Source organism: Carettochelys insculpta, chromosome 20 (genome assembly GCF_033958435.1).
Source record: "Carettochelys insculpta isolate YL-2023 chromosome 20, ASM3395843v1, whole genome shotgun sequence".
In the NCBI taxonomy this organism is placed as follows: Eukaryota; Metazoa; Chordata; order Testudines; family Carettochelyidae; genus Carettochelys; species Carettochelys insculpta.
The window spans coordinates 15,674,292-15,688,167 of NC_134156.1; the positions used below are offsets into that span (position 1 = coordinate 15,674,292).

The 13,876-nt window shown below is 42.6% G+C and overlaps 1 protein-coding gene across 1 annotated transcript in view; it reads left to right on the forward strand.

The window, feature by feature from the left end:
* Positions 1-13,876, forward strand: part of ANKFN1 (ankyrin repeat and fibronectin type III domain containing 1) — a 135,658-nt gene that overhangs the window by 89,514 nt on the left and 32,268 nt on the right. Inside the window, exons 8-11 of the mRNA XM_075014759.1 lie at positions 3,888-3,987; positions 5,536-5,668; positions 7,151-7,267; positions 11,153-11,368. Coding sequence (XP_074870860.1) covers positions 3,888-3,987; positions 5,536-5,668; positions 7,151-7,267; positions 11,153-11,368 — 566 coding nt within the window. The remainder of the gene's footprint in view (positions 1-3,887; positions 3,988-5,535; positions 5,669-7,150; positions 7,268-11,152; positions 11,369-13,876) is intronic.

The following is a 13,876-nucleotide window of genomic DNA, read 5'->3' on the forward strand; positions in this document are numbered from 1 at the left end:
CTGAAATACAGTCACAGGGAAGTAATAATGATCCATGAGAATAGTTTCCACATATTTTTTTCTCAGAGAGGGAAGGTAGAGCCAATATTTGAACACAGTAAACATTGAAGAGGGTGTCACGGATGTAACCTGAAGTCAAGGAGTGAAATTAAGGGGGAATAAATTGAAGATGAATGTTGAGGAACGGCTCTAGAGAGGACAAGAGTAAAGAACAGCCCTAGCTAAGGTACTGGTTGGGAGACTGGTTCTCAGTGAGCAGCTCATTTAGTCTCTCCATGCCTCAGTTTCTCATTTTCTCTAAAACAGGTATAATAATCCTTCCTTTGTCTTGACCAGTGTCCCCTGTAAACTGGACACTGGGGCAGCCGCTCAGGAGAGATTCAGGTGCCACCCATCTGATTTGCAGCGTGCCCACAGCCACACACCATGGGCATCATGTTGTTCTATAGGTGGTGCACATCCGTGTATTCCTTGGTGCACACAAGGGAATTTATTCCAACATGGATGCAAAAAATTAAAGGGAACGCTGGTCTTGACTGTTTAGACAGTAAACTCTCTGGAACCAAAACTAACTGTTATGTGCAGTGCCTAGCAAGTTGAGGCCTCTAGTTGCTACTGTAATGCAAAGAACAAGAAAATATCACATAATGGAAGACCTAGCTGTGGAATTGTTGCTAAAATTATTCTGCCCCATCTTCCTTTCACCTGTTGCATCTTGTCTCCCAGATTGTAGCGTGAGATACTTAGAAGCACTTAATGTTGACCAAACTTTGCTGTCACTGATTTTATTGGGAGCAGAGTTCCACTGATGCAAAACAGAGCTGCTTGGGAATATTTCAAATATTTTTAACAGAAAAGGCCAATTTGTCAAAAGCGAAACTCTTTCAGAAACATATAGGCATTAATGGTAAAGATTGTCAGGAAGTTTTCTCAGGCCCATCTTGGAACTTCTGATCAAATGGGCAAGTGAGGAGAGGGGTTTTGGAAAGGAAGGAGAGAGAGGGACACTAAAATAATCCTATCCTTGAAATGCCTTTTAAAGTTGGTAGCTATGGACTCCACTAGGATGCAGCAGTCCCATGTTCAAATCTCTGTTCAGCAGAAAGACTAGGTAGAGCAAAAACAAATCTACTAACTTCAGAAGCTTTCACAAAACAGAGTTCTTTTTCCAGCCAGCCCTTATATTGCCTGTTTTTGAAAATACTGGCATAAATGCTTTGGGGAAGAGATAATTTACAGCACAGGACAGATTTTGCAGTACAGGTTGAACCTCTCCAATCTGGAACTCTCTCATCCAGCAAACTCTATAATCCAGCATGATTTTAATTAGCTGGACAACCACTTACAGGTGCGGCCAACTTTCCCATAGTCCCATAAAGTTTGTTTACATCCCCCACTCCTGGCTCTCAGAGTTCTGTGCTATTATTTAGCTCTAATTCACTCGTAAATGTCTTATAAGAGCCCAGTAAGCAGTGGAAGTGTTGGTAATGGTGCTAGATGATATTGACCTCCTGTCATCCAGCAAATTCTCCTATTTTGCACCAGTCAGGTCCTGAGGGTGCTGGACAAGAGAGGCTCAACCTGTAGTCATTGTGAGTAGCAGCTTATAGTCAACGGTGGTCCTCCGTTCAAGTCACTGAGACCTCTTGAGTAGTAAGAAGCTACTCAGCATAAGAACGGCCATACTAGGCCATACCAAAGGTCCATGTAGCCCAGTACCTGGTCTTCCAAGGGTAGCCAATGCCAGGTCCTCCCAGAGGGAATGAACAGAACAGGTAACTATCAAGTAATCCATCCCATCACCCATACCCATATTTTGGCTTGGGAGGCCTAATGTAAGTAAAGGTGTCAGAATCCGGTTCTGTGTTTTCGCAGAGCCTGGCCCAAAGGAGGCATAATCTGCTCTGGGGCCTGTATGCACTAAGAAAATACAGTTAGCAAATAATAAATAATGGTAAAACAAATAATCTTCCAAGAGAAGAACTCTGCTTCAGACATCAAAAACTAGACCAGACAAAGCAGTGGAGACAATATTGTTGAGAATAATTTTGTGCTGGAAACAGTATGGATTTGATGACCTAATATGTTTTTCCCATCTCAGAACTGTATCATTCCAAAATAAATTTGCCTCATTTGTTCTCTTCATGTTTGCTGTTTGGCAGAACAATAATTATGTTAATAATGCATCTTCTTTCTCTGGTCTCCAGTGGTGCAAATTATGGTGCAAATATATTCATCCTTTAAAAGCATGTTGAATACTTCCCCAGATGAGGTTTTGACAAGAACACATTTAAATATTCAGACTTAGAACTTGTTAAGCAAACACAGCCAAACACCTCCTCTTTACCATTAGTGGGACAAGGAAAATACGTTATTCTGAGAATAACCAAGGAGACTGATCAGCAGCTTGCAACAAATAGTTTTCTGCAAAAAGCTGGCAGGATAATAGGCTCTCCTAACACGGAATGGTTAACCTCCAAGTGTATTGGAGGCTCAGTTCAGATGCTTATTCAGACTTCATCCAATTAATTGGAACATCATGGCTCTCTAAAACTGCACTGTAATTTCACACAATGATCATTTTCTGCCCTTCTTTCTTCCCAGATTGGCCAAAAATGCCTGGAGACCTGCCTTTCTGGGACCGATTCTCCTCTCTCTGACACCCAGCCTTAAACCAAAGTGACCCCATTAGAATCAATGGTGTTGCCTCAGTGTAAAAACAGTTTTGAAAGCCAGCTCTTCTCACAAGCCATGCATAAAAAGCTGCACACAAAGGACAGCAGCAACTTTTATTGATTGTACAAAATCTGTGCACAATGCTGCATGTTCTTGAGTGCCATCTACTGGCACAGGCTCTAAAAACTATCTTTTGTAGACACAACAAGAAGTCCTGTGGCATCTTACAGACCAACAGATATTTTGGAGCATCAGCTTTCGTGGATCATGCATCTGGTGAAGTGGGTCTTTGCCCACAAAAGCTTATGCTCCCGAATATCTGTTGGTCTATAAGGTGCCACAGGACTTCTTGTTTTTGAAGATACAGACTAACACAGCTACTTCTCTGATACTTATCTTTTGTAGCGCACTCTCCTAGGTCCCATTGTGAGTCCTTTTATTGGTGTCAAAGGAAATTGGATCAGGCCTTAAGTAAGAGCAGAACTGGGCCCCCAAACAACAATTTTAGTAGAGACTCATGAAAACTAAAAGCGATTTAACCAACAAATTTTAACCACATTTTTTAGAACCTCCAAAAGGAGTGAGTTCTGTTATCAGAGTTGGCCCATCCATCCTGTGTTTACGGATACACATATGGTAGCATAGATTTAAACCTTGGTTTGCTGCTAACTAAGTATTCATGTAATCTTTTAGTGATGTCACCAAATTGATTGTGTCTGGCATTGCTTTTATAAGTCTGATCCTTCCCTTCTGAGTGTTTAAAGCCAAAACAAGAAGGTCAATCATTACGTTATTAGGAGCTTGAGAGTAGAAGTGGACTCATGATTTCAAGTATCATAAAATTACTGGGTGTTCATACCTGGACCTTTGATTTTACCTATTAAAAGGCACCAAAATTCACAACCACAGTTTGAATGTTCTAAAACTCAAGATCTATGGCATTAGTGTCAGATTTATCCTTGCTTGGGAGCAAACCAACAAGAATTTTCTCCAGAATCCATTGGCATCAGGAGGTCATTTGAATCTCCTTATCACTGACAATCATGGACACATAAGGAAAAGGGATGCATATCTGAAATGCTTGTCTGTGGATAGGAATAAATATACTGAAATTGAGTCAGAAGATGGGAAAAAAACAATGTTCTTTGTTTTACTGTAATAATGAAGTTGTCACTCTGATAATTTTTGCTTGTTTTTATTTTCCATTTTAGAAAGTTCTAAACTACAGAATGCTGGTCGCAAGCAATCAGTCTCCAGGAGCCTGAAGCACCTTTTCCATTCTTCAAACAAGTTTGTGAAGACTCTGAAACGGTTTGTCATATATGTCATTTTCCACAATTGCCAATTTAGCTGCACACAGGACCTTAGATACCAAAAAGACAGGCCACTCAGACAGAGCTGTGGACATGTTCTCCTGTTGCACAAATTGCAGTAAATCAGAAGTGATTGTGATGGAATCCATGAAGGTATAAAAACCTGGTGCAGCTGAGTGGAAAATGAGGTTCATTGAGCCTAAAGTCAATGGAAATCTTTTCATTGTCTTGCTGGCTGGGGACTTAGAACATCGTGGATCCTTGTAGGCAAAACCACAATGCTGTTATTTAAATTTTTTTGACATGCTGGTCCCATTGCTGCACAAAAATAGATTTTTCATTTATTTGTAACATAAAATGTAGGGCCTAGACAGCCTCCAAAGCACATTTATAACACCCCTTCCCAAGCAAGCAAACCATCTGAGAGACCCCTAACATTTTTAGCTAGTTCTGTGACCTTGGTGACCCAGGCAGCACTGAGCCTTGATGCTTTGGTTTCAGTAAATGAAAGTTGCCCGTGCTGGATTACTACTTCTTTCATCACCAAAGGCATTCAGTTTGCTTTTTCTTCTTTGTATTTTGATAAGAGTTGATTCTTCCAAAAGAGCTCTGTGGGGTCTTAAAATTCCCTAAAGCAACTAGTTCATGTATGTAACTAATTACAAGAGTAAATATTGAAAGAAATGATTTCTATAAACAGTTTTGCAGATATGATGGCCAAATTATATCCTGGAACATTAATATAAATCCATACTAACCCCGTTGATTTCAAAAGGATTACTCCAGATTTTTGCTGGGGTAGATGAGAGCTAAACTTGGATCATTATCGGTATGAAATACTGACATGCACATTGATTTCAGAAAACATAGTGACCCCAATCATGCCCTATTTACTCAGACAAAATTCCCACTGAAATTTGAGGTCAATGGGTGGTTTTACTTGAGCAAGCTGTGCAAATCAGGGTCCTAGATAATTATGTTACAATGGCAGTGGGGCTGACAGCCACCTTGGGCCCTGAGCAAAGTGGGAGGAGGGCCCAGCTCTGCACCCCGGAAGGGGCAGAGTCAAGGATGGAAGGGGTGGGGCTTGAGGCAGTCAGCACTTAGTGCTGCTCAGATCGTGGCACTGAGGTCCCCTTCCCTCTCTCCAAGTCGTGTGGAGGAGCAGAGCAGCACTTCAAAAGGGCCCGCAGCTCCAGCCACTGGCACTGCTACTTTGGAGCTCCGGGGCCCTTTGGAAGCATGAACCCCAGGGCAGCTGTCCCCTGTGCACCCCCTTCTCCCGTCAGCAGACCTGTACGGTAGTTTCCTTGTATTTGGAGTGGTATAATTCCTGTGACCATTTCCAAGAGTCACTGGAGTCACTGAGTAAAGTTCTATGGCCCTGTGTTAAGAAAGAGCTCAGACTAGATTATCAAATGTGTCCCTTCTGCTCTTAAAATCTATTAACCTACGTGTCTTTGCCTTTCCAGCACACTTGGTGCTGATTTTGAAAGCTATGGAGACTCTGATTCCTTGCTTTCTTGTTTGTCTTTCTTCCTTTCAGGGGACTCTACATAGCTGTCATATTTTATTATAAAGACAACTTGCTAGTAACCAATGAAGATCAAATCCCAATTGTGGAAATTGATGACTCTCACACCAGTTCCATTATGCAAGATTTTCTGTGGTTCACAAAGGTAACAGGCACCTCATTTCATACAGTGTCTCTCAACGGTCTGTACCAGAAACAGGACCTCTGATGGGGACAAGGAGGACATTGCCCAGGGGCACGGGTGATCTAAAAGACCCTGGAAGATAAGGGGCAGCAGCACAGTGGGTCTAAAAATTGTTCAGACTTTAGTACAATTCCAGAACAGAGCATGACAGCAACGAAAAATCAAAGTAATAAAGAACCTTACTTTTTGCTGGGGTAATTTTTTTTCCTTCTAGCATTTTTAAGGGATCAGCCCTGCATAGCCTCGTGATGGATATGGAAGGCACTGGCCAAAGCAGAATCCATTCATTGAGATGTTTAATCTCACATGATCCTATTTCCAGTTAAAGTTAGTTAGGGACTACTGGGGAAGGAAGGAAGGAGTGAATGTACATTAAACATAGACCAGAAATTTCAAGGGCTGGTGTTTTCATTATCTGGTTTTAAAGACATCTTTGCATTATTTTTGAACCCAGTGGACACTGAGTCAACCATGTGAAAATTCACAGATGAGCTGGGAAAGGTGCATTCAGTTTATGGAATACAGTAAATCCTCGACATAAGTGGCTTCAAGTTGCATGTAACTCGCTTTCATGCAAGTTAAGCGCAATTTGACTCTGCTCTGCAGCCCTTTCTGACAGCTGCACTGCTGGGGAAAGGCAGGGAGAAGCAGCCACGAAACTAACCAGCCCCGGTGGGCTGTTCAGTTTCTTATGTCCGCAAGCTGAGGGTTACTGGGAACTAAGTGGCAGCCTGGTTCCCATCCCTGCTCCCGACTTGAGCAAAAATTTGAGTTACGTGGGTGTTGCAGGAATACAACCTGCATATAACTTGAGGGTTTACTGTATTCTCTCTGTAGCTAGATATGATATCTTTCTCTCGCTCTCTCACTCCATTCGATAGCTACCCACCTGAGCACCGTCCACTGAAACTCAAAGGCTACATCTACACTACATTCCCCTTTTGAAAGCGGAATACACATGGGGGAAATCAAAAATGCAAATGAAGTGCTGATTTACAAATCTTGTGTTTCATTTGCATAATCTCATGTGATCACATTTTCAGAAGAAACTTTCTCAAAAGCAAAGAAAACCACAGAGACGAGATTCCTTCAAAAAGAAACCTTGTTTTCAAAAGAACCCTTCTTCCTGAAACAAAATAGGAAGAAGGGTTCTTTCGAAAAGGGGGTTTATTTTTGAAGGAAGCCCATCCACACAGCTTTAGAAAAAGTCTCTTCCAAAAATGTGATTGCACGAGATTATGCAAATGGAGCACAAGATTTCTAAATCAGTGCTTCGTTTGCATTTTCGATCTCCCTCATTTGCAGTCACCTTTCAAAAAGGGAATGTTGTTTAGAACAATTGCTACAGATATTTCCAAAGCCAATTATGCTTTTATTTTTGCTCCCGGCTTTTCAAGCACTGAGAACAAAGGGGCACTGAGAACTGTGATATATATTTTGCAGCTGTCTTGTATGTGGGATGATATCAGATGGCTGAGGCAGAATATGTCCATTTCTATGTCCTCATCAACAGCACTTCAAGCCAGGCAAAAGATGATTTCAGCAACTGCACAGTTACAGGTTAGTTGCATTGCATATTTTTAGTAGTGCATGTAAGTACCTTCCTGTTCTCTGTGGAAAGGTGCTGCCAGCTGTTCTCTGCCTTAGCACTCACGCTCACATTTATCTAGGAGAGTAATATAAGCATTTGTGTGAAGTGAGCTGCTGTACCTATGGGGATGTCTACACTATGGGGAAGATTGACCCACTCAGGGTTGATCTTCCGGAGTTCAATTTTGTGTGCCTGGCAGAGATATGTGAAATTGAACTGTCTGGGGTCAGCAGTCAACCCCCACACTCCTCAATATCAAGAGGAGTAAGGGAGGTCAACAGGTGATTTTCTCCCATCGACCTCCCTCCATGTAGACAGCCAGGTAAGTCAACTACAGATAAGTCAATTCTAGCTATGCAGTTGCTGTTGACTTACCTTAATCATCAGCTAAAAATGAGTGATCATATAAAGCACACCCTAGGAAGAGAGGGGGAAGAAGAAACAATGACAGAAGAAACAAACAGTGGGCAGCAAATAAATATCCATGATAAGTGCAAGATTTTGCAGGTAGGGGACACACAGGAAGAGAGCAACCATCATAACCCTGCGATACGTTACTGAAAAGCTGAGAAGCCTCCTGTGGAAAAGGCCTGTTGATTACCCTTATTTGTACAACTATAGCAGCTACAAGCCTCAATCAAGATTAGAGCCCCTTTGTGGCAGAAGGTGCCAGGCACACATGGAGGAGGAGACAGCCCCTACCCCAGCTCCTACCCCAAAGAGCTTGTGGTGACATGAGAGGCAACAGTTTGGGAACCATATTGTCCACCTTTTTCCAGATACGTTAAAGCTGGGATCTGCTAAGGAACCTGAGGGAGTTAGATACCCAAATCCCATCACATGTCAATGGAAGCCCAGGTTTACATGTGAATTCCGACGTGGGAACTGAAGTTACAGACTATAGTTATAATCAGAGTCATAGGCTGGTGGGGTGACCTCAAGAACAACCTTCCTGCCAATGGGCTTACAGAATTAAATAGAGATTGTCAAAAAAATTGTTCTACCATATCAATAACACTTCCTTTTCCCCACCTTTTCTCTATGTAGTCTGTTAACTCTCTGGGGAATGTGGAGTGTAATATGTGTTTAGGGACCCTAACACAATGGGACCCCTTTCTCCTGTAGGGGGCTTTAGATGCAAATGATTATTGGTAATGATGATAATCCTAGATCTGAGGAAACAGAATGATAAAATGAATGACTTAACCTTGGACCCTTATATAACAGAGCTGTCAGTCTAAGTATTTCTCTGCCCCCTGCCCTATCACCAGGGCATCTGAAGACTTCACAAACATTAATTATTTAGTGCATTTCACAGATGCAGTGATCAGAGAAGAGCTTGGAGCACAGAGAGAGACAGCGTTGGTCCCTGAGGACTATTGCTCTGGTGGTTTTGTGGCAAATTTATCGTCCTAAACATTTGTTCTGTCAGCTTGGTTTCCTGATGAACGTAGGACTGTCACCAGCCTGCCAACCTTCAAGCAGCATGTGGTCTAATGAGATCCACCATTAAGCATTTCAATAAAGTGTACTCAGTTGAATAAACTTTATTGAGGCTGTTTAACAGACTGACTCCACAGGAACTTAGGACAGAATGGGAGAGATCAGTGACAACGCAGCTGGCAAGGGACTGCATCAGTGGACAAAGAGACTGGGGATTGTAATTTTACCTACTGCTACCAACACACAACTAGAATTAACAAAATACAGTTGATAGAATGTCAAGCCAGGAGGGCTCAGAAATGTTTTTGCTTCTGTAGAGAAATATATTCTTGAGTGATAATAGTCTCTTCATTCTGTCTGCTGGAGTTCAGTTCAGAATCTAGTAATGTCAATAATCTTGTTACAATTTTTTAATTTATAAAGGGCAAATATATGGCAGCTTCTGGCTAGCTTACTGTCTTCCATCCCCTTACAAAATTAGACACATACAGTGTTGCCTGTAAGATGAGCACTTGGGCAGCCACCCAGGAGAAATACAGGTGCCGTCCAGCTGATTAAAAGAGAACCCACAGACTCCCAGGGCAGCATGTGTTTTGTTGGTGATGCACATCTGCACATGCTTGGGTGTACATACCAAAATTTATTCTACACATGGCAGGAAAAAATTAGAGAAAACACTGGATGCATATACCAGTACACTCTGCAAATTCTGACCTGTGACATGCTAGTACATTTAGGAGGCTAATTTTTACAGGCAGCAAAGAAGAAGAGCACGTGGCAATATTGCCTTCTACAGTGTGCCCAAGAAAGGAATACACAAAGCTAAAATAGCCTCTTAAAGCCACTGTACTGACTACCTGGAGTGTTTGGCTTATAATCAATTTAATAATACAGATTATTAATAAACATTGCCTGCTAAATTAGACAATACCTGCCCCTTCCCATTTTACTGTAGATTCTTGAAAATTCTTGAAGTAATGAACATATTTTAAATGTCAGGCATTTTTCTTTAAGACATCTGGGAATCTCTTTAGTGGCTGGTCATGGAAGTTAGTGTTCTCACATTGACAAGCTGATGCTCCTATGTAGGGAAAGAGATTTTGACAGAGCTTAGTTTTGTCCTGCTTAATACATTTCTTTAATCTTCAGCTATTTTGCCCAAAACTTTTCACCCCTGGAAGTTTGTTAGGGTCCCAGCTCTTTTCATCTAGTCCGTTTCCGGTCCTCAAAATAAAAGAGGCAGACCTTCAAAATAAAAGGGGACCTCTCAAAAGTCCCTCTTGTCAAGAGACATCATTCATTTTAGTACCACATTAACCTGATCAGCATGCCACACACATCTGGTGTCCCCTAACTATTATTGCTGGGGAAAAATTACATCAGAAAAAGAATGAACCTAAATTATAGAAAGTGAATGACCCCAAAGAAGAGAATTCTACAGCATTTTAAGTATCCGTAATTTTTCGGTCCCTTACAATGTTCCCTGTAAGCACTTGCACAGCCACCCAGGAGAGATTCAGGCACAGCCCAGCTGAAAAATGGGATTCCTTACTGTCAGGGTGGTTAAGCACTGGAATTAATGGCCTATGTTGATTGTAGAATCTCCGCCACTGGAGATATCTAAGAACAGGTTAGATAAGCATTTAGTAGGGATGTTATAGATAGTTCTTAAGTCCTGCTGTGAGGGCAGGGGCTGGACTTGATGACCTCTTGAAGTCCCTTCCAGTTGTAGTATTCTGTGATTCTATGATTTGTAGCGCACCCACAGCCATTCACAGTGGGCACCATGTTTTCCTGTTGGTGCACATCTTCACATGCCTGGGTGCACCTAACATACTTTATTCTACTCATGGATGGAAAATAATTAGAGGGAACCCTGCGTCTTTGATACCCACTGTAACCCACAATCAGACCTTGCTCAGTTACAATGTGTGTTTAGAGCATGTCAGGATAAAGCAGCGTGGCTCCATTGAGGTCAATGGGTACGGAGTTAGGTCAATGCAAAGTGCTTTAGAAAACTCCACACACACACACACACAAACCACCCATCTCCAATGGAAAAAAAACCTGTCCTGGGTTGTGTATGTGAATCACATTGCAGTCTGGTCTCTTTAAAAGACCTTTAGTTCCATGATCAGATTGATGTGTGACAGTAACCTCTGCCTACACCCACTGAGGAAATGCCCCCAAGTTGTGCAGTGCAGGTCTCACACATAGAAGCCAGGGCAGAATTTTTCTGTGATTGCACTCAGAGACTTTGGGCGTAGGGCAAAAGGAACAGAAGTGCTTTGCCTTGGCCTAACTGCCTCCCCCCTGAGTTCAGTAGGAACAGCGCTAAGCCTATGCTGAAAATACCACCCTCCTGATGCTTCATGGCTAATGTTGTCTTTTGTCCTCTGCCTGCTTTCTAGAACTTGCTGGGAACTCACAACTTGGGCAGAGTTTATTATGAGCCCATCAAGGACAGGCACGGTAATGTCCTGATTGTTACAGTGAGAGAAGTAGAGGCTCTCTATTCCTACTTTAATGGCAAATGGATGCAAATATCCAAGCTACAAAGCCAGAGAAAATCCCTTTCAACTCCTGAGGAGCCAACAGCATTAGACATCTTGCTCATAACAATCCAGGTAGCACTTTGCTTCACTTACTTTATGTTACTAATTTTTAAAAAGCCTGTGACTGAGCATTGCTTTATGGAAAATTCCTGTTGATTTCAGTCCATGATCAAATGCCCATTAAAATTCATGGAAAAGCTCCCACAGAGGGGAAAGTCTTCCATTGCCTTCAGTGGACATTAGATTGGGCTCTTACTATGGATAAAACTAATAAGGTTCTATAGAGATGTAATTGGGTTCTATAGAAAGGACTTTAAAGACTTATAGTATTTATAGGTTACTAATATGTTTTCTACAGGGTTTTGGTGTCATACTATAGAATGGAACAGCAAAGATTGTAATTCTCTTAAATTCTCTAGGAGGCTGTGAACAGCTATTGAGAGGGGTTTCAACTTGCTGTTACTGTCCGTATGGTTTATCCATCAGAGCTTGATGAAGAAAACCAGGTTTTACTTTTTAAACCAGATCAGCTCAAGACTCTGGATGCTGCTGCAAGCCTTCAGCTCTTGGGTGGCCACATTGTCCTATGGGGCAATACAGGACGTCAGCCTCCGGAGACGGGATGGGGCTGGTCTCCCATGTCAGGGCTCCTCGGTGATGGAGGCAGCTGCCCCACTGTGAGGCACTGGGGATAGGGGTTCCACAGCCTCCTGGTGAGGAGTGGAGGATCAGGGCCCAGCAACTGCCTGGTGGGGGGTGTGCTGAGACGAGGAGCTTCACAGCCTCCCAGTAGGGCAGGCCAAGGAACACAGCAGCTGCCCCACAAAGGAGCTTCCCTGAAGTAGAAGGTGCCTCACTGAGATGCAGGGTGCCAGGGATTGAGGCAGCCACCCCGTGGAGGGGCTCTCTGGCAGTGCATGTGCTGCCCCAAGGCATGGTGCCAGGGAACTGTGCCGCTACCCTGCAGTGGGGCTGCCTGACACCAGAGGCTGCTGCCCTGAGACACTGGGTGCTGGGAAAGAGAGTCCCACAAAATATGGAACAATTCGCCCATTCTCTAAAGTTTGTGAGGCATGTTCAATAAGGGACTGTCCTGGAAAAATGGGGTGGATGGTCACCCTACTCAGCTCCCAGTGAAATCAGCTCCCATCGAATTATTTACAGACCATGTCCTCCCCTCTGCTTTTATGTCAAATTCCCATTAGATTTCAATGATGGATTGATCTAAAGTTACTGGAGTGATCCTGCAAGGTGGAGAGCACCCGCAGCTCCCATATAACATCTGGGAGTTGTAGATGCTCAGCATCTTGCAGAATTGTGTCTATTAAAGTTGCATCCATTCATTGTCTCACGCACATAACTCATACTGAAGTCCCCAGAAGTGGTGTGTAAGTGACGGCAGGATGTATCCTATGCAGAATGATTGATCAATATCTCTTATTTCTAAATCTAAGGGATCACCTACTCATTGGAAATACTGCCAGACAAGTTATTATCCTAGCTCTGTCTCAGGTCACTTCAGCCAGATATTGATCACTGTGCCTAATCATGGTTTATAGTCGTTTTCTGGCCTGGTGACAGTGTGCTTTTGTGCACCAGCAGCTGATGGGTAATAATACACACATTGCAAGGTTTGGGGTAAGCTCAAAAGATTTCCAAACGACAATAAAACATATTTGATCTGTTCTCAACTTACCATATTAACTATGTCTTAAAGGTGCAAAAAAATCCGAATCTGGGCATAAGTTTTATATCAGGAAACACAGAATACTGGTCTGATCAGATTTCCAGATCCTAATGGAAAAATTTCCCCCTAATGGTTTGCACATTCCTGTGTAATGCCCTCCCTTTCTTGTGTTACGTGTTGAATCATCATGTGGGTATTTTGTTCATGAAGTGTTCAAGAAAGTGAAGATCTAATTGCACTGCTTTGAGCCAAGCATAGCACTGGCAGATAATGTGATGATTCCAAGGGTGAAGGCAGAGAGCCAGGTGGCTTAATCCTTACCTGTTTCAGAGGGACACATTACTCAGGAGGGCAGTCAACTTCATTTATTAAGGTAGTCTTTGGGGAATGCTATACATAACCCTGTTAATGGCTGCTAGGTTCGGCAAATGCACCAGCGGTGGCAGACCTTTCCAAGCTCTTTTTGATGATAAAGTTCATTATGTTGAAACTGTAATGATTCATCTGACAGTACATTTTACTTTGGTATTGTACTTGACAACTTAGTGCACCCAGAACACTCCCCACTGATGTTATAGCTGTAGAAGGAGTTCGCTGGAGCGTTATGCTGTGTATGAAAGAGCCCTGCGCACAGATCAGAGAGGAGAATTTTGCTTTAGGACTGCAGCATGCTTCTGATTTGTGGATGGTTTGCTGTTTTAAAGCTGACTCCTACAAGGTGTTGAGAATTCTGAGCAGCTGATCCACCAAAACATGCCAAGCATGTGCTTAACTTTAAGCACGAATAAACCCAGAGCATCAAGCTAAACGTTCCTAAATAAAAGAGGATTTCTGATGTCCCCTAGGGGTAAGCAATTGATTACATATTTTGCAGGGTTCCAACCCCATTAAAA